The sequence below is a fragment of the Tigriopus californicus genome, chromosome 9 (assembly GCF_007210705.1).
Source record: "Tigriopus californicus strain San Diego chromosome 9, Tcal_SD_v2.1, whole genome shotgun sequence".
In the NCBI taxonomy this organism is placed as follows: Eukaryota; Metazoa; Arthropoda; class Copepoda; order Harpacticoida; family Harpacticidae; genus Tigriopus; species Tigriopus californicus.
The window spans coordinates 9,684,069-9,704,043 of NC_081448.1; the positions used below are offsets into that span (position 1 = coordinate 9,684,069).

A 19,975-nucleotide genomic window follows, 5' to 3' on the forward strand; every position below is an offset into this window, starting at 1 on the left:
GATTCAATTTATTTCAATTAACAATTTTGGGGAAGAAGTTGGAAGTTTGACAAAATATGACAAGATTATCCATGGCTTCCTAAATTATTTAGCTAGGGGGAGTTCCAAGGCCAATTCTACCATTCCAAATAATGAAGACTTAGATCTAGGCATTTATTGCTTTGAATTAGACATCGACAACGAACCAAAATGGGGGTTGGTACAATTTCAATTAGAAGCATACTTTAATGAACGACTTTGACAAGGTCAGAGTAGGAGATTAGAGAAAAAATAGTGGTTAACGTTTGGGGGTGGGGGGGAGTCTATTTTACGTAGGGCTACCCTATAGAAAAGGTTTAAGCGGTATCTAAAATGATCCGAATGTGAACCTCAAAAAGGAAATATTTCACCACACCAAGACTCTACTCTTCGAAGTCCAAAACTGTGCTAGCAATATCAATAGAAAGGGCGGAAGAGACCCTAAGTAGACGCTTGACTTGAATATGCCATCAAAACTAGGATTGAAAGAGTGTAAGGACCAAACATGGTAATCCCCATAAATTCTACCTCATTGCGAATACAACACTCGAACTTGAAAATCAATACGACCCAGGAACTTCTCTCCCGAACTTGCCTCATTTAGATAGCCTCTCTACACACACATCTTGGGCCGTAAAGAACTCTCCCCCCTACGCACGTAGACGATTATTGACAGAATGTTTCCACCTTCTGGGGGAAGAGCCGAGGTGGTAGTGGCCGGCCCCAAGTGGTCTTCCCGATTCATCGTACCCTCAGTGACCGACAAAGCGGGGTTATTTCTTTCTTTTCTTCTATTTTCTTACAATCCTGGGAGGAGGTTGAGTTGGGTTGATGGTGTCCGATGTTGGCTACGTACTTGGCATTGGAGAATCCAAGGGCGGCCCCGGTTCGCCCCGTATAAGGAAGGCATTAGTCCAAACTGATCTACTTTATGACGTTCCAAGCACATATTTCACCTCAGAACTGATACGGATGGATACTTCACTCCTGCTACCTTCCTAAAGCCCTGCGTGAAAGAAAAGAACGGCTATTTTTACGGCAGAACGGGGATAAAGAATCGAACAAAACGAAAGACAGGGAAGAAAAAGATAGCACATGATCGAAAGTGACGCTTGGGCAAAGTTATCAAATAATTGGTTCAGGTATCGAGGTAGAAATGGGATTGAAAAAAAAAACTGCATAGAAGCCATGAACCAAAAAACATAGAGGCATGAAATAGGATATCAAATTTGAATAGTTTGGGAACAGAATAGAAATGGGCGCTGACTTCTTTTCTCAAGGAAGCATTCACGTTGGCTGTTCTTCATAGAAAAGACCCATTCAATGTGCTTTGGTTTTGTCTAGTGCTCGCTAGTAGAAGAGTACAAGCAGGAATAGCGACCCCTGACGGGCAGGCTTCAAGATGCCAAAATTTTATAACAATGGAAAATAATCGGAACCATTTTTAGGTGACAATCCAAAATGGCCTCACTTCACGTTCATTTTTGAAGTTGGGTGATTTACTTGGACTTTCCGTCAATATCTGAATTTACTTCTTGAATTGCTCTAAATTCGAACAAAAAAAAAAAACAAGAAAAAAACCACCAGAGCAAGAATCTACATGACATTGCCTCTCCTTTTGAAAAAAATTGTCGGCAGGATTAGAGCACGCATTGTTACCTAAAAATGGTTCCGATTATTTTCCATTGTTGTAAAATTTGGCTTCTTGGATCTTGAAGGCTGCGCCCGTGAGGAGTCACTTTTCATGCTTCTACTCTTCTAGTAGAGAGCCTTAGTTTTGTCTAAAGTTATGCATATGTAGAGCGCAAGAGCTTCAAATTTTAACGCCATCAAAGGTTTACATCACGTATTTTGCTTTGCTGAGAATATTAATAGCAAATGTGGGTTTTATTGTCGTGTTTCCAATATTTGCCCAAAAAGAGAAAGTAAATGAAGAAAATATCCAACGACAATTTTCATCTTAATTGCATGACATCAGACGCAATCAAATGTGTCAGTGATTAGCCCCTTAAGGCCATATTAGATCCAACCTTTTGTAGAACACTCATAACTGTTCGAGCTAAAGGGCTTCGTTTTCAAGATCACCTTTGAGCATCTTGCACTTTTTGTCGATCTTAGAACAGAAGCACTTCACAAGACTTCAACAAGTCCAAGAGGAGTAACACACAAACCATACGGACGCCTAAGAACGCAACCCAACGATGGATGATGGTCCTTGGACAGAACAAGGGGCCTTTCCTCACCACCGTTTCCTTTCTTCGTTCTCTCTCAGCTCACATTCAGTGCATACATGGATTCTTCTTCTTTTCGGTGCTCATCATCATCGTCCACGAGCTCGGACTAGAGAACCTACGTACTACGTATCCACATGCTACAGTCGAGCATTTTTGGATGTGCTTGTTCTTGGTCGGGTCCTCGAGAAGGGAAAGAGGCGTATTGTCACCGGTTGGATGGATCGACAGACGAGCGAACGGATCGAGGAGCCTGGTTTCCCGTGGAAACCGGTCGAAAACCATTCAGTTGCCGGTGAGAAGCAAGAGGTGAAGGAGCCATCGACCGAACAGACTTTGTGTACATGTTCAGTGGTCTTTCTCGATTGGGAAGCAAAAATTGGTTTGAGAGTGGCTTAGCAGATAATCTGGTGCTTAAATCCAAGATTGGGCAAATAAAGAGGATCATAAGATTGGAGTGTTTAAAAGAGAAGTGGGATTGAGTGCCCGTCAATCTTTCGGGTGAGAGTGAAGAGGTCGTTGGGAGTGACACGCAGCAGTGATGACGGTGTTGTCTTTGATATCGTGAGAAGAACTTGTCTTTGAACAGCAAGGTCAGATACGGTAAGAGTCTTTTGTTGCTTCTTAAAAACGACTTCAATAATGTCCACGAGCTTTTAAGCTTCCGTTCAAGCACAACATTGAGGGTGATTTTTTTCCGCTCTACAATTTGTAAAGGTGTCGAAAGTTTTGAATGGTTCAAACTTTGAAACCAAAAGCGTGAAAACCACAAATCGATCTAAAATTGACCACGACAAAGATCTGTTGTTCAAGCGAAATCCAGTTCCAGAAGTTTTCTGTTTTCCAGTGTTCGAACTTTACCTACATACGTAATATCCACAGATAGATTCGTTTCTTCCCTCCTGTTCCAAGGCCTCTTCTGAGCATGACCTCGAGGCCACTATGAGGCGTTTTAATTAATCCCCCACAGCCCCCAGATAAGCAATTAAGGCCAATCAGAATGGATCACTCGCTTTTGTGGCATGTTACACCTCTCCCAATATTCAGAGGGAACCAAGACAACCATTCTATATGGGTGTCTTCCTTTCCAATAAAGCAAGTAGGCTAGGAATCGACCATTGTCTCATTTCTTGCCTTCCTAAGTGCTTCTCGCCCCTAAACCATCCATCCCCTGCATGCCCACTACGGCTTTTGTGTATGTACAGAAAGTTTACTCTCGGAATGGGCCTCTATACATTCAGCTATCTCATCCGAGGTGATTTGACTGCCAAGGTTACGGAACGGTATGCAAGTGGCATCCATCGAAACACTCGATCAAACTGGAAGAGAGGCTGTTGCTCCAGCTGAAGACTCTTCAAAGGTCCAACAAATTGGCCTCGTCCACTCTATTAGCAGTGCAATGGCCGTATAGTAGTCACTATAGAAAATGCATGCATTGGATCTTCAATCAAATACAGATGGGGCGGTATGAAGAGAAACTCCAAGAGAAAATGCTTTAACCATTCTTTAACCATTTTGTTCGTAAGAAACATAAAGGGTTCATCAAGGGTAACAACGTTTTCTTTTAATTAAATAAACACAAACCAAATTCAAATTTCACGTCCGTGGTACATGGTCGACGCGAAAATAAGTGAGCAGCTCACCTTTTAGTAGTCATTTCCAAGATAATTGAGAGTTTCGTTGTCATCTACATCGGATGAGGGTGCAGGATCAAGTTTTCGTCGTTTCTTTCCGGGTTCAGTCTTTGGATGAGTCTCTGGGTGAGTCTCTGGGTGAGTCTTTGGGTGAGTCTCTGGGTGAATCTCTGGAAGAGTCTCTTGAAGATTTACCGCAGAGTTTTCTTCAATCTGTCGGGATGCATTGAACGTTTGGAGTAGTCTTCGCACGACATGCTGAAAATCCCCCTCAGAATGTTGGGTCGCCACTATCAATACAGTGGGCCACAGCGGGTGAAGTTCGTAGGTAACTCTGGCGCAATAGAGGATACTCGAGGCCATTAATGACGGCCTAACACGGATTAGATGTTGATCCTAGCAAAATAAGCCACACATAGGTTAACTTTTGTCCCCTTGCCTGGAGACTTGGGATGAAATGGCATCCATTACGGAAATCCAATTTAAAGAGAGTAATTGGGCTCGTGTGCTCGAGACACGGGCAAAAAAAAAGGGTTCATTTTTTATCCTTACCTGCACAGAAATGTCCATGAAGTAGTGAATGAACTCCCAAAAGTTCTCTTCAAACGCTCCAGAAGGCAGATTGACATTGGAATGCTCGTTCCAAACGTATTCATCAGTGGTCAGAGGAGCCAAAAGGTTGATAAAATGAGCGCATGTGACCATGGACATGCGCCAATCAAAGTATGCTAAGATTTTCACCTCCAAGTATAAGAAAGTGACATGACATTCACCTTCATCACACATGTGCTTCTTAAGCACCCGGATTTTGGGAATCATTCCTTCCCGTTCTTCCATTTTCGAGGCCAAAGACAAGGCCGCCATGGCCACATCACCGCACAAGTTATCCGGGATGTTATGCCCACTCATAAAACAATCCAAAATCCTGACCGCTAAATGGTTGGTATCTCGAGTTAGTTGAAAATGTTCCACGCACACCCCAATCCGGTCGACCAAGCGGCGACGGCTTGTCATTTGCGGGCTGCCCTTGGTAGGATGAACCTGAGAGGCTTCTTTGGCTCTGAGTGAACCCAACAGGTCTTGAGCATAATTCTCTCGAAGACTTAATTCCAAATGATCATCCTCTGGCGAACAAGTTCGGATGGGCACGGGAATATCCCTGGACATGGTGAGTACGGGGAAGCACAAACAGAAGAGATGGACCACCTTCACCGGAATCCACAAGAAAGCCCCTTAACGGTGAGCTGTGAGGTGAGGGTAGAATACCGCTTGAGATCAATCCTCGTAGGTGTTGGTGGTGAATTTCTCTGTTCTAAGATTTAAGCACCCGTTGATACCCACGTTTACAGTGACGCCAATTTGGAACAGGAATAGGTCCATTTGGCAATCCCGCTTAAAGTACGCTATTGGTTATCTCAAGTGGGCTTTTAAACACTATTTTGTTCCTTTTTGGGTTGAAAATGCAAAAAATGCGCATACTCAGATTTTTTGCCACGGGAGTCCTAATTTTGTCTTATTCTTTGCCCTCTGAATCCTAGGCCTAATAAATCATAGCAAGACTGACTGTGCAACAGTTGATCAGTTTAGGATAGAGCTCTAGAGAGAAAAGAGTCAATCCAACCAAGCCAATCAAAACTAAGGCGTTAATCAAGGCAATATTTTTAACACATTTTGTGAGTTCGGAAGCAGGTTATGGGGCCCATGTATATTTCTCTTCCGTTATTCGGTTTCAACTAAAGCGACGCAAATGGTGCTGTTTAACGCGCTGAAAAGCTCTTTTGCGTAGGTTTTGTGAACTTCGGGCTTTCATAGCTACAATATCCTTAGGTCTTTCAAATTTCCCAACGGCTTTTGGCTCTCCAAAGGTCTAATTTTTGCCTCTGATTATTCAATTGTAAGTTCCTGGCATGCAAATGCACTATTTTGGTGGAAAAGAAGTCATATCACAAATCCTTTGGCTTAGGCGTCATGATCACTGGGCCCGAAGCTTTAGTTTGCATGAATAATCGCAAAATAATGGGCCGAGTTGCCGATTATTAGAAAGTCTTTTGAGAACTGGCAAACTTTAGGAACTTAAATGGCATAATTAGAGTGACTTGGCAGGCACAACTTTTTGTTTCGTATCATAATATCATGCCATGGTTTGGCGCTATGCAAGTTTGGCTCAAAGCTATCCCGTAAATTATCCCTAATCCAACCACATTGATCTCTCAATACGAGGTGATCAGCATGAAAGTGATATTGATGGCCGGCTTCCCTCCCCATCTCCCTCCTGGAGCTCTTGACGCCCCACGAGATGACTTCCCCGGTCCCCCCACACCCCTCTTCGTTCTGCCATTCTCTCTCTCTTTTCTTTCTTTCCTCTCATCTAGATTGGGCTGGGGCCCAAACCTCCAATATGCGAATAAGATAAGAATGATTGTTGATACCTTTTTGTAGATTTAGTGTGCCGCAGAACCTAGGACTACTCGACCTGCTGTAACTGTGACTTTGTGGTGTGACATGCACTATGATTCTGCCTCGACTTTCGACGCACCCTGTTCCAGACATGCAATGGGGGCACTGGAAGTGTGCCTCTTGACTGGAGAACCCAATGGGGATGCCACGGGTTGAGTGTGGCGACTGAATAAGTGGTGCATTGGAAGCAAGGGAACGAAGGGGAACGGGAACAAGAAGTGCCACAGCCTTTGCCACAGAGGCAAGCAGACGAGAGGAAGAAGAGAAGACAGGAAAAGCTCATTAGTGGGCATCAGGCGTCCTACGTGAATACGAGCATTGGGAGACATTGGGGGAACCTGAAATTGCCATAAGGATAGCACGAAGAACTTCACATGGATCCAAGCTTTTTTTTTTTGTTTTCCTTCACCATTTATTTGACAATGCAGATCCAGTTTTATTGTACATGTTGTAGTAACATATTGGAAGTTGTACAAAGTCTTGGAAACCGAACAACCGGGATTGAGACGGACGAAATTCACCTGTTTTGCACCCAAAAGTCGAGGGTTTTGAAAGGAATTTAATTGTGCCATTATTTTCCGGCCCTCAAACAGTTTTTGTCTGTCAACTATTTATGGCGGCTTGCTCCCTAACTAGTTGTCCGACGAGCCGTACCTAACATGGTCTAACTGAAGCCACATCGACCGGGTCATTTCCTCAAGTTAGAGTCTACCACGGCTAAAAAGAAAAAAAGGTCCTCGAGATCAATCGCCCTGAGTCTGGAGTCAAGCTCAATTTCAACAATAAATCTCTCAATAGGCTCTTGCTGGCTGAGTCCGCTTGCCTTTGCGGACGGAGAAGCGAAACAGCGATCTGTCCGGATACAGAGGCGAAAAAAACCACGAAATGTAAGCTTGCTAACAAGACAGGGTTTGAATTGAAATCTCAATGTCAGTCTGAGGCAAAAGTCACAAATCTTCTTCTTCTTCCACCCCTTGAAGTGAAGTTTAGCTGCAACCGCCAACCGATCCTCCTTAACATGGACAACGATACGTGTTACCCGAGTATGTACGTACGTATGGTCAAAAGCTTTGGATTTTGGCTCGGAATCAGAAACCAAGCCAAACTTGTCTAGGCTCGGCTCACTTTTGTTGGTTCTTCAAATCGCAAATGGCTCTTGGCCGGATCTCAAGAGATGTCCTTCAGTACTTCGGGAGTCCTATGCCTTCATAGGCCTTAAATGCAAATTGAATCTACATGTGGCTATGGAAATAAGTTTGAAATGGCAATTTCGTGGAAGTGAAATTCCAATTTAGAATTTGAAACGGTAAATTAAATTACACCAAAAAGGGCCCAGAGAACTCCATTACCCGTCTTTACCATGCCATCCTCAGTCGAAAGAGGGAAGATCACTTTTATTTTGGGAAAAACCTGTCTTGCAGTCATCCACGAAATGCAGTTCAACGGCTCAAAATACACAGAGGCATTCAAGCAGCAACATGTGACTGCCAAAACTTTTTCTGCGACTTTGCAATATACAGCAGCCAAATACATTGACTCTTGTGTATTTTCTGAACGGCTTTTTAGCTGAACTCAAAATCTATGGATCTACACCTCATATCCCAAACATAATACAAACAAATGCGTTCAAAACCAACATGTGTTTGAGTAAATTGATGAATTGAAATGCTCTAAGTATGCTTTACATATATGAAATTGGAATGTAACCAACACAATTTCTAGTGATGTCGAAAAAACTTCCCGTCAAATGGTTTTGAGTCATCTTCCTTTTAAACACACGGTGACAGCAGCTCAGGATCTTTGCAGTGTAGCACTTGACTATCAACTTGCCTGAGACATCACAATGATTGGATTAAATGCATTAGTTCCATGGAGATAAGGCTCCTCAATTTGAATTCCTCTCCAAGTAAGCCAGAAGTACCGAGTAGTAGTCGGATGGTGGATGCCAGATGCCGCGAATTCATCCGGACTCCCAAATGCATCAACTCATCAGATCCTTGAAATTCACGCCATTTCGTGTTTTTCGCTTTTTCTTTGCCAAATGCCTAAACCAACTCCCGTGCAACACTCAATATGAATAATAGGACTCTTTTGTCAATGGAAGCAACGCCACGGACGGTCTGTTGTTATTGATGCATTTACCCTGCAACGGCATATGACTTTATTGTACAGTGAGAGAATCCCTGTGTTGTCGGTGTATGTATCTTACAGAACATACAGGACGTTATGCGGTAGGCACAATATCGGCTTCTGTCGTAGCGAGGGTTCCTTATCTGACATTTTTTTCGTCTCCTGGAGGACAAAGAGTGGCGTTGATATGGCACCACTTTCTGGGTTGGAGAGACTCCTCACTGACATCAGTAAAATAGATTTAATTTCCGGCATCTTGTTACAATTCTAAAGACAGCCAAGTGAGCAAGGAAAGTGATATTAAGTCAAATTATAACCTATTCTCCTTGGGGCACAATCAAAGAACCAACCACTCCATAGGAACGAACACATGTGACGAAAGTACCTAACACCTTCCATCACACTGCATACTACAGTCCTGTACCTAGCTACCAATGTAGGTAGAGTAGAGTGTGATATCGTACATAGTATCCAAACCCAACACTGATCAGGGAGACTTGAGAACTTGGTGCCAAGAACATGGATCTAATCTTTGTGTGATGGACAACGAGCTACAAACGATGCGACATCCAGATCGCAACAATGGGTGGATGCCGCTAGAATGGAGAAAAAGTGCTAGAGAGGCAAAAAGAACACACCATTTCTCCGCCTTGGCACCTTTAATGTGTCTGTAGGGTCTGTAGGCTCAGCAGCCACAACATCTTTCAAGTCTACAGAGTGTTGTTGCACTATCTATTGTACTACTAGGCAAAGACGGTGCTATGAGCGAGGAAAGTGGAAGAAGCACTGGGTTTCTTAGGATGTGATCGAAACTGGACTCGGCGATTTAGCAGAATGAAAAGAACTGCCAACAACTTCCTCTTTCTGAATTGTCGCGAAGATATGGGAAATTTCGAGAGCACCAATTTACTTTGAGCTCTCTTCTGTCTCTCTGTCTGTGTGTCTCTGCTTTATTTGTACTCGTGGACGGAGGAGAAACAAGCGAGTGATTGTGGTAAATCAATGCAAGTAGTGACAGATCTTCTCAAATATATTTGCCAAAAATGAATGGAAAATTATGGTGGGAACCCATCATCAGTGGTTGCTTGTTGAATGGAGGAAGCCTTCGATTGATCGAGCTGAAGTTTCATTTATGTGGATTGCGTGTCGGAAATCAGTAATTACTAGCAAGAGCGAGTGAATCATAAGTTCGTCTCTTTAATTGTCGGTAAATTTAGGTGCAAGTCATAAATGCATTGCCTATGTGGTACATGCATGTGAAACCCGCGATCGTAATGGAGAAAACGTCCATAAAGTTTCATTTAATGTCACGCCGAGGCGTGCCTACGGGATAATAATGCATTTTTCACTTGGCAAAGTTGGCCAAAATAATCAATGACCAAAAAAAGCAACCTCGCAGGATTTTACTTCTTCCTCGAGCGAAATAATATTATTCCTTTGGGGGAATGGGCCTCATGAGTGATCACTCATTTCCATCCATCTTGAATCACGTACCCGAATCACGTACAAAGAAAGATTCGGGTTTTTTTTCAATCCATTCTGCTCTCCCATTTGGCCAATACTCGATATCCCTTTTACTTTTCTGTACACCATCTCACCGTTGGCTGGCTGCATTGTATAAATGTTATGGCTGAGTTCTATGGCACGATCCCGCGTCATCCATCGATTCTTGTCCGAATCTTGGTCCTCAATCCAAATCCCCAATCCCCGAAACCCTCAATCAACATAAAACCAATTCTATATATCCATCCTTGTCTAAGACGACTCGAGAAGAGAGGGAAAAGACAAAGAATTAGCTTGATTAGATTGATATCGAGCTGGAAAAGCGACGATCAGGACCCAACCAAAAGCGGAGGTGGGTTGCAGATCCTACCCTCATTTTGGCAAATCAACTAAAACTAAAAAGTGATTACCAGATCCTTGAAATAAAGTAAGAATTGCTCATTCTGACTGGACAGGCTCTGGAAAAAAAATATTTCCACATAAGAGTGAGTCATCATGCCATCCTCAAGACATTTTTTTCTCCAACTCCTTTCAAGCTACTTTCCACCTACATTGAGGAGTGATGAAGAGAGTCAATATTTCGTTCCTGTGCCATAATTTTTCCCCTCCCTCCTGTCGAAAATTTCGATTCTCCTGGTTCTGGGTGGATTCGGAGCTCTTGGTGGATCCTGCCATGGAACCACGAAGCGCCGCTCTATGACAGTTTTAGTGGAACGGCCGAACCATTTTGCCACCTTTTGAGATCGAAATCTCAAAAGGATAGAAGAGTGTGAAAGAGAGGAAAACTGTTCCTCTTTCAATTATTGACCGTGGTTGGTTGAAAAGGCAAGCACAGTCTAGGACCTAAGGACTCCAGAGGAGCTCCTCTTCCGGGCATGAGATGGTAATTCAATGGCAGATGCGGAACCAACGACAGCATGATCTTAGAAATATGACATCTTTATGTGGTCCCTTCACTCTCCAACCAAGAGGCAAATCTAGGTTAGTGTTCCATGTCAGAGGAATGTGGAACACGCCGACAGTGCTCGAGAATTAAATTTTACGGTGAGCCTACTCTGACTGCAAGCCCATTCTTGGGATCTGTCTTAGCTCAGACAACGACAATGCATTAGTATGAAAAATGTTAATTCGATTTGCGCACTTCCTGCTGCTCCAAGATCTGATAGTGGAGGCAAAGACTCTGGGGTCGTTTCGAAAAAAGGCTTCTGCTTGCTTTGAAAGAGACAGAGAAAGTACGTACGTAGAGAGAGAGAGAGCATCTCTCAACCCTTGTCCTTGCGTGGCCTACTCACTTTGTTCCAAGCTCAGTGCTTTTCTTATCTTTTCCCTGGGCTTTGCCGCAGTGGTAGATGGATAATATGATGAGGGGTGAAAGAGAATGAGAGTGGGTTATCCACATTTCTCTATCACACACAACCCTTTCACAAGAAGAGCCTGAATGGTTTGATCACACAATCGAGCACCGGTAAGTTTACTTAGCAGAGAGCATGTGCCACAACCTCCATCCAGGACTCTGGGTAAAAGTAGCCTGCGTGGCCGTGACTCTCTCCCTTGATTTGGATGATACGGATACAAGTTTCTTTGGATTCTCTCCCCCATTTGTACCCACTCAGGACTTTTTGCTCCAAACGAAGAAAATGAGGGTGTTGGTTATGGAGAAGGGAATACACTTTTTAGATACAGATGTACCAAGTCCGCGGCGGGGGTCCCAACCCAAAAGACCCTCAAATTGGCTTACAATCAGCCTCGTTCCCGGTTTCCAATGATAGAAGTATCGGTAGTTTCCCTCGATGGCGGCGAGTCCAATCATCTGAGGTGAGCTGTTTTCACATCTGTGAGTCGCAAAAGTTATTCGTCAAGGATTGCATGATTGCTGGCTAGCTAGCTGTTTTTCTTGCTCTTGTTCTTGTTCTTTGCATATCGCACTCCAGTATCTGTTCCTGATAGTCTGAAATCTTCTTTTCCTCATTGCATCCGCCCAGATCATTTGCGCCAATCTGCCAAGATAGTCAGTCGGTGGGTTGGGCGGTGGGTCGTTTCCAAGAAAGTGCCGAGAGAACATGAGAGATCCCCCAACTTGAAAGAGGGAAATCACCAAGAAGTAGCAATAGAGGGTAATAGAAGTAGTCAAGCGCCAACTTCCTTGAACTCTCCTAATTATGCCAAGTTTGTTGGCTTTTTTTTTTCAACCCTCATCTGCAATGCCAAACTTTCGGTCCGATAAAGGAGGGGAAATTTCAAATGCTCATCAGTACCTTAACGATAATGGTATCTGGGTGTTGTATGTTTGTTCGAAAAAAAGATACTCTACCGCCGGAGGAGCTAAAAAAATCAGCCCCTTTAACATGCGGAAGTGTCTGACAAGTGAGGGGCGGATCTCTTCCATAAGTCTTGTTTTCCAAGTGGCGAGCTTTCCATAATTAGAGCAACCTTTTTTCATGACAACTCCAAAGAGACAAGCCAACCCTACATTGAGTAGGGAGCAAAGCCCTGGAAGCATGGCCAAAGGTAGAAGTAGTAGTTTTTTTTTTATTATGACTGCTATTGTTTTTTATGCCGAAATTGTTGTAGAACTATCTGATTTCGCAACGAGTCCACGGGTGAAGCACACGAGCGAGGGGTGAAGCGCACTGAAGCTGAAAAGAATATCAAACTGTCACGCTATTTTTAGAGAGATAAATGAGAAGAAACAGTTCGGACAAATGGTGCACTTCAGTTTGTGGAGCGATTACACCTTAGGATACAATGAAGTTCTCTTTTTAGTGCAACTGGGACTCGTGTTTATTCATCGAGGAGAGTTTTTTTTACAAAGGAATCATTATTACCAGGAAAGAAAAACAACAACACTGCGTCCCCAAGTGAGTCAGTGATAAAATCATTATGACAACAAATCATTATGAAAACACTCTTTTCTCTTGTGATAGTAGTCATTAAAACGGTCCAAAGGCACCATTTGTAAGAGCAAGTGTAATATTTCTCGTAGAGATAACTGTGTAAATCTTCGCGAGCAGGTGTCGTACATGGAATTCTGTTGGTATAGATATACGCAGAGTACCTAGCTAGCAATTAATGAATGAATGAATGATCGAGCGCTCAGCAGTCTTATGATTAGCTTCTTTGCCTTGATGCCAAATGTTCTAGTGTCGTTTGGAATGAGGACAGTGTGACTCAGCCCATCTATTCAGCGGTTGGCCAGCGGACAACTGTCACGGTCAGATTACATTTAGTCGTCTTGGCATCAAACCGATTCGCTTCAAAGCTGAACGTGACACTACTGTACGTAGGTACAGTCGCACAGTAATAGTACGTGCAGAGTGCACGTAGTAGTCCTGACATTAATGGTTGGTACCGCTTTGTATGTCCATCATTCCAAGGGATCTTCTCCACCCCTTTTATATCTGGCCCATACGGTATTGAAGCGGATTTTCTCTTTTCTTTGGTGTCATAATTGAGGCAAAAAATCATCCTCAATACAAAAGCCAGACGAGGTGGTGCCTTTTTCTCATAAAATTCCATCATGTCACAACGTGGCTTAGGGATTTCTGAGGTCTCTCTGATCCACGGACGTTAAATATGACATGGGTGTCTGAAGTTAAGAGCTAGTTGGGCTACTCGTAAAGGGATAAACCTTGAGGTTTTTAGCACCATGGGTCTTTTGCCCGCAAATTTGCCTCCCAGAAAGACGTACCGCCTTCAATGGATGTTATACTACGTTCGTCGAGACGTCCTTTGTTGCTTCCAATCTCTTTTGTTTTAGAGTTGAAAGATGCTTGCGATGGGATTGGGATATTTTGGAAGGGCGGCTGGTTGCTTGGCTCTTGTCTTCCTCTCCCTCCCTCTCTTGAAATGGAACGGAACGTCATGCTTGTTATGGGAAAACATTGGGAGAATTACAAGGCAATCGAACATTCATGTGTGTCGTCCCACTTGTTGAAGTTAAGTTGGAGGGGACGTGGGGTTTTCCGTTCGAGGTTGCTCATACGAGCACCTAAGAGAGGGAGCGGAGAAGGGAGGAATGTATTATGGTAGTTGTTGGTCAGTAATGTACACTCCCACTGGCCGATGTGAGATTTCCCAGGATTGTTGGGTAGGTCCTTAACAGGCATGTAAAGAAATATCATTGTTTCTTGCATACAAAAGGCTTTTGGGTGGGTAAAGACAACTGAGAGGCAACGGGGAGGGGAGGGTATTTTATTTCTGCTTTACTGTCAACTTGATTTTTGAGAGGCTAGATCAAGAGAAACGCCACTTCTGATACACACGTACAATTCTACTTACATCGACATCATTTGATAAATGCTCACTCATTATTATTTACCCAAAAAGGTACATGAAACGTGTATGTCAAAGAGTAACCCAAACGAACAGGTTACGTTTCTCTCCCAATATTTCATTACTTTTTCGTCGTCCAGGAAGAAACAAGACTAGAGGGAATTCCTCATTTCCCTTCATTGTGCTTACACATGCTATTCATACCTACAAAGGAGATGTCCTCCTCCTCCTCCTCCTCCTCCTCCTCGTTCTCCTTGTTCCTTCTCTCTCTTTGCTTTACTTCCCTCATTCCCTTTTTCTTCCTTCCTTTCTTTCTGTTTCTATGTGTGTGTGTGTGGGCTCTTCCTGTTCCTCATCCCAAGAAAGTTTATCCGTGTTCGTGCTCGCGAACAAAATGTGGATCGGCTGCCCTTCCCTCTTTTGTTCCACTATATTTGTCGTGGACCTCTCTAACAGGCACAACCGACACACGCTCGGATAACATGGTTCCAAAGCTGCTGGTACAACGAAAATTACATTCAGCACATACTATTATTATACTCGTATAAATGTACTTCACACATACCGTATATACACATATGTAGCATGTACGTGTAACAGTAGAAGTCTGGCGTAATGCAAGCCAGTCGGATGCTAGAAGGCAAATAATTTGAAATTCCCGCAAGATGTTCCATGCCCGTTGGTTTTATTTTCGATTCACATCTCCAAGACCTCTATGTTGAACCGAAAATGCCCAAAGTGTGTGTTGTATAAATGAAACTAATTTCAAGAACTTTATATAATGAGACATTCTTGAGAAAACAACTTGAAGGCATTTGGAGGCCGGCGACTAGACTCTACTGGCCCAACAAGCCGTTCCTCTCTGTTCTCAAGACAAACACTGAAGTACTTGATCTTTTACCTCCTTCATTCCCATTTCAGGTGATGTAAAACATGTGGTGGTTGTGTTAAGTGCCAGCACTATGATCCAGATGATCGCCAATACCGACGATGTTGGGTCTTGGCGAAGGGAAGGTCACGATCCGCCCCCGGAATTTCTCATTCCGCCGCCTCCCCTGCCAGATTTTTTGGTGGACCAAAACTGTCAATCACGGGGCGAATCCTTCCAAGATTCTCTGGAAACATGTGATATTAACACGGTAAGACCTTCTCCCAAGTTTGAACTGTTTGTCCTTTTCAAAACGGAGTGCCAATACACAATCGAGGCTTCTTGAGTTTATGCCTATTTTGAGTGAAAGTCAGTGGCGTTGAAGTCGTTATTTTCATGGATAGGTTATGCCAACTCATCTCGCTGAAATCTGTACAGTCATGGTCCGGGCTTTGGAGACACTTTCATTGGTGAATTGAATACAATCCAAGTCAGTCGGGTGGAAAACAATAGCAGAACCTGTGACTCGGTGGCCAGTTGTTGTCAGTTGGCCGTTGGCCGCAAAGTCATCCGACGACCCACCCCAATCGAGCCACTGAGTCAAACCAAGCGAATTAAAAGCCAAAAATGGGTCTGAAAGTAGGCTTTAATGCTTGAAGGAACTACTATTTACCAGGGAGTTCGGATGGAACCTTGTCTCTTGGTGGAGATTATCACGCCCAAGTGAGTTGTGAGTGGTGCATGAGTGACGGGACCACCCTGTTCTCCGGGGGAAATTGTCCTGATGAATCAAATGCGGGGTTGAAAAAAGCGAGTGGAAACTGCGTAGACGTTGGCCAACTCCAAATTTGAAGCTTTTAATGACTTCAAAATATCTTGAAAGGCGAGATTTGGCTTCTTGAACAAAGAAGTGGGGCCGATTTTGACTCGTTCGAACAGATCAATATTTGGCTTTGGAAGTAATTACCATTTCAACACCCAAGTGTTCAGTACGATGTACACGGAGTTACCGAGTTTCAGCAGGTTTCGCGTTCATAACCAACGGTCTCCCCGTTAAGGCGTGTAGGCTATGTACTAAAACTACTACTGCAACCCTGGAAAGAAAGAACACACCATCTGGAGCTAAGCATCCGGCAATATCCATCACCCGAGGATGGCTGAGGCTGTATACATTCGTACTTCGTAGGGTTCCTTCCTTTTGGATTGATCGCTGTTGACACTTGGACGATGCTTGGGTGAACATATTTGGCTATGTACAGAGCTATGTGTGTACTTTAGATGTGCCGAGCCTACTAAAGGAGCGATACCATTGACTTGGTGAAGGCCAAGAAACGGGTCGATTCTTTTTCATGCATCTTGTAATGGGAAGTTGTCGAGGCGAAACAATTAGTCCATTACGTGACCAATGATTAATCACGAGCCCAGAAGCCAGGAGATCTGGGGCTTGGGTGGTGAGATGGACTGGTCAACCAGACAACCAACCACCAACATTACCACCACCACCACCACCACCAAGTCGACTGACTTCTTCGAAGCATCATTGTTCTACTCAAACCCCCGGGGGAAGCCTTAAGGAGGCTTAAATAGAAGCCTCCGCTAATGGGTCACTGATGCTAGCAAGTATATTTAGTTCTTTCTCTTTCTCCATAATGCCTGCCTGCCAAATGGATATGACCCGAGGGCAGAAAGGATTTTCTCAAGACCCCCTCTCATTTTTCATAATTCAAAGAGTGTCTTTGATCCGTTCAGAGACAAGGAAACTGACTGTGTGCACTTGTGCAGTGTAGTGTAGTGTAGTGTATCAGTACTAGTAGTAGTAGTAGTAGTTGTTGTTGTTGTTGTTCTTCCTCTTTTTCGTCATCATTCAATCTTGTTGCAAGGCCATCCTCAGCCATTGTAGGCCCTTTGTTGATGAGACGTGTTCTGGATTCGAACACGTTTTCAAGGAGTTTAAGCCTCCCTCGCTAAAATCATAAAATTGATCATTTCGATCTAGATTCTCAAGAAACCAGGTTAAATAGTCCATTCTATCAAGGAAGGAAGAAAGAAAGGAAGGAGATGGCGAGAATGGATGGATTGACAGGCAGAAAAAAGCATCTTGATGCTTCATCATCCTCTCCTTTCCTCAGGGAATGACCATTGATCCGTGGATATATAATGGTTTGAAGATCGATTAAGAGGAGCCTACTTTTAGCACTCAATGAAAGAGAAATAAATTAGAGCCAAGAGAATTGACGATGGCTTGATCCGAACTCTTTAGTAGCACTTACCCCAAGACGACAACGACCTTTGTGGGCAAGACTCGTTCTTAACCAGTGTCCGTATTAAAAGCCATTTCTCTCAGATTGGATGGAGAAGGTGATCTTATCATTCAGGGCAGAATGACTGGATGCACTAGCTCAGAAAGGGGAGGAAGAAAAAGAAATATCTATGATGAAGAAAGGTCTTCACTTTGATCAGTTCAAGGCATCCTCCATGCATGTGTCTTGATTTTGATCAGCTCTGACAGAGGAAATGGCTTGCCATACAACGTACTACACGGACAAAAAGGTGCTCATAATCATGTGGATAAGTTCAAAGGGTTAATTTATGGCGCTTTTATGGGACGCCTATTAAACAAGGAAACACCGAGTCCAACTCGTGGTTTACGTCTTCTCTTGTCGTGAGAGTGACTGAGGCCAAAGTGGTGATCCATGATGTCGGAACAGCATCGAAACTATAACTTCGTTGTAAGGCATTATCCAATTGCTTTTAGTACGGTATGTTATCATCAAATGTTATGTCAAATGCTACAGATGGGAGGTTGTCAGCCTTTAACTGAGTATCCCAATAGAGCTCTGACAGGTCGGGTAGTAAATTGTGAGAAACGAATAACGCTTCAATCGTACAAAGAAGCAAAAAGCCGAGCCGTTGAGTGAAGTACGTAGAACGTAGAGGCCAGAGGGTGCCTTATTTGGGAGGGGGAACCATAGGCATTCGGAGATCAAATTATTAGGTGCTCCACCCTGAGAAAATTAGACCCTGATGCCTTAAGTTTTCCCCGCTTCCGAGGTGCTTCATGACGATCACGATGATGATCTATGTCTGTATCTGTTTTTCATGGGCTCAATGGGCCATAAATATGGATCGAGTGATTGATTCAGGCCTTCCTTGGTTCACCCGCATGACCTCGACCCATGGAATGATGCGTCTAAACCTTCAAAATGTGCATTGTAATCGTACTTTTGAAAGTTTGGAGCTTGATGTAACGTATTCAACAAGTCCCTCGGCGTTCGTTGTTCTCGTTCTCTCCATTTTCAGGGCGAAACTTTGAGATGAAAGAAGACAACGAGGATCAATCATGCGATGAAAAAAATCCAAGGGAAAAGGGCAACATGAATGATGGAATCGTGAAGCCCTGAATTGGCTTGTTCAGGGTGAGAGGCACTTTTCTCACACAATAATACGCATGGCAAAGGTGTTTTATGATGAGCTTATGGTGCGTGGATGATCGTGGGAATGGTCCAGTTAACAGGATATTGATACAAGTTTTTACTTGGACTGCCTCAGATAATTAGCTGATTGGGTGTGGCCAGAGCTAACAATGGATTCTCCAATCATCATCGGCGTCGGAAAAAAGCCGCTCAAGTTCAAACTTCCTTCGCCCAGAATTATTGTGTTGTACATATATTTAGTACAACAGTTGTTCATCATCCCCAAGCTGATCCACATCCACAACTAATGGTTTGTCATGACTCCACAATTTAAGTCCGCAATTGTTGATCACGTAATAATCATTACGATGACGATTCCGGGATCGAGCCAGTCCAAGAAGAAACGAGCCAACGAACGTCGACAGTGTGTTCCAAAAGTCAATCCACAGGAAATAAGCGGAAAGCGGAAAGGTTGCACAGTGCACACCAACACATAACCTAGATCAAACTGGCGAATCCTGATCAAACTCACGTTGACGACGATAATGATACTAATCATCAGGTTGGACTCGATCGAACAATGGGAGAAACAACAGCATCGAGAGGGGTAGAGCTGAAGCTATAGAATTTGATTGTCAAGGCGGGCCTGACGTGGGAGAAGGTCGGCCCAGTTTGCCCGCATGGGTACTTATGGACCGGATAATGACAGTCATTTGGACGGGGCAGGATCGGGAGAAAAACGCTGATTTTCTACCAGATATCCTCATTTTTCTTGCACATATGTGCCAATATAGGTCATCACGGTGCACTTCCCGAGGTTACTACTATCCCTATTGGTTATTTTTTTCCGTACAATCTTTGGACATGCCTTACTTTGTTGGGTCAGACAGGCTAGACTGGGATTGCATTATTTGTGGGTCTGATAGAGACGTGCTTTATATTTGATCTTCAATGTTCCGGTAATCTAGATACCTCTGAAGAGGTCCCTGCGAATAATAACCTGAACCCCTTTAAATGGGAGAGAAACACCGAAAGTTTTGAGGTGTGCATAGATTGCCTAAAGATATGATCTATGGGCCGCAATTACGTACTTTCTGGTCCAAAATTATATCTGCAACGCCCAATTTTAAGACTTCATCCCACGAAGTGAAGTAAGTACGGCACTTTTCTTTTTTGACCCGAGACGCTTACTTTCCTCTGGAAGAAAAATCCGTAAAATCATGATTTTAAGAGCAAAAAGTGTTTGAGAGTTCATGTGATACAGATCTCGTGCTGGAAATAAAGATGTCAAGATCTCGCCGATTCGGCTTTCGGAGCCGGCATACAATCCCGTAATCAAGAGTGCAGGGAGAAGGAGGAGGAGGAGTTGGAACTTCAGACCCAAAATTGGTTAGTTTTTCATCCTGATTTGGATGTCCAACATTGACTTGAATGCACGTGACAAACGAC

General features: G+C 43.6%; 2 protein-coding genes across 2 annotated transcripts in view; one reads left to right on the top strand and one right to left on the bottom strand.

Annotated features, from left to right (window-relative positions):
• The first annotated feature begins 2,144 nt into the window (after positions 1-2,144).
• LOC131886741 (uncharacterized) overlaps positions 2,145-19,975 on the top strand; it is a 58,238-nt gene continuing 40,407 nt past the window's right edge. The window contains exons 1-2 of the mRNA XM_059235140.1: positions 2,145-2,852; positions 15,167-15,384. Coding sequence (XP_059091123.1) covers positions 15,208-15,384 — 177 coding nt within the window. The 5' untranslated portion in view covers positions 2,145-2,852; positions 15,167-15,207. The remainder of the gene's footprint in view (positions 2,853-15,166; positions 15,385-19,975) is intronic.
• Positions 3,794-5,214, bottom strand: LOC131886742 (cyclin-J-like). Its single transcript, XM_059235141.1, has 2 exons — positions 4,436-5,214; positions 3,794-4,279 (listed from the first exon to the last, which is right to left on the bottom strand). Exons 1-2 carry the CDS (start codon positions 5,048-5,050, stop codon positions 3,896-3,898), a joined length of 999 nt encoding a protein of 332 aa, XP_059091124.1. The 5' UTR covers positions 5,051-5,214; the 3' UTR covers positions 3,794-3,895.

What these genes read in the sequence shown, in the direction of transcription:
- LOC131886742 (XM_059235141.1), bottom strand. Translation starts at nt 5,050, where the DNA reads ATGTCCAGGGATATTCCCGTGCCCATCCGAACTTGTTCGCCAGAGGAT. An exon ending in TCATGGACATTTCTGTGCAG is followed by an intron (nt 4,280 to 4,435) that starts GTAAGGATAAAA and finishes TTATTTTGCTAG; the next exon opens with GATCAACATCTAATCCGTGT.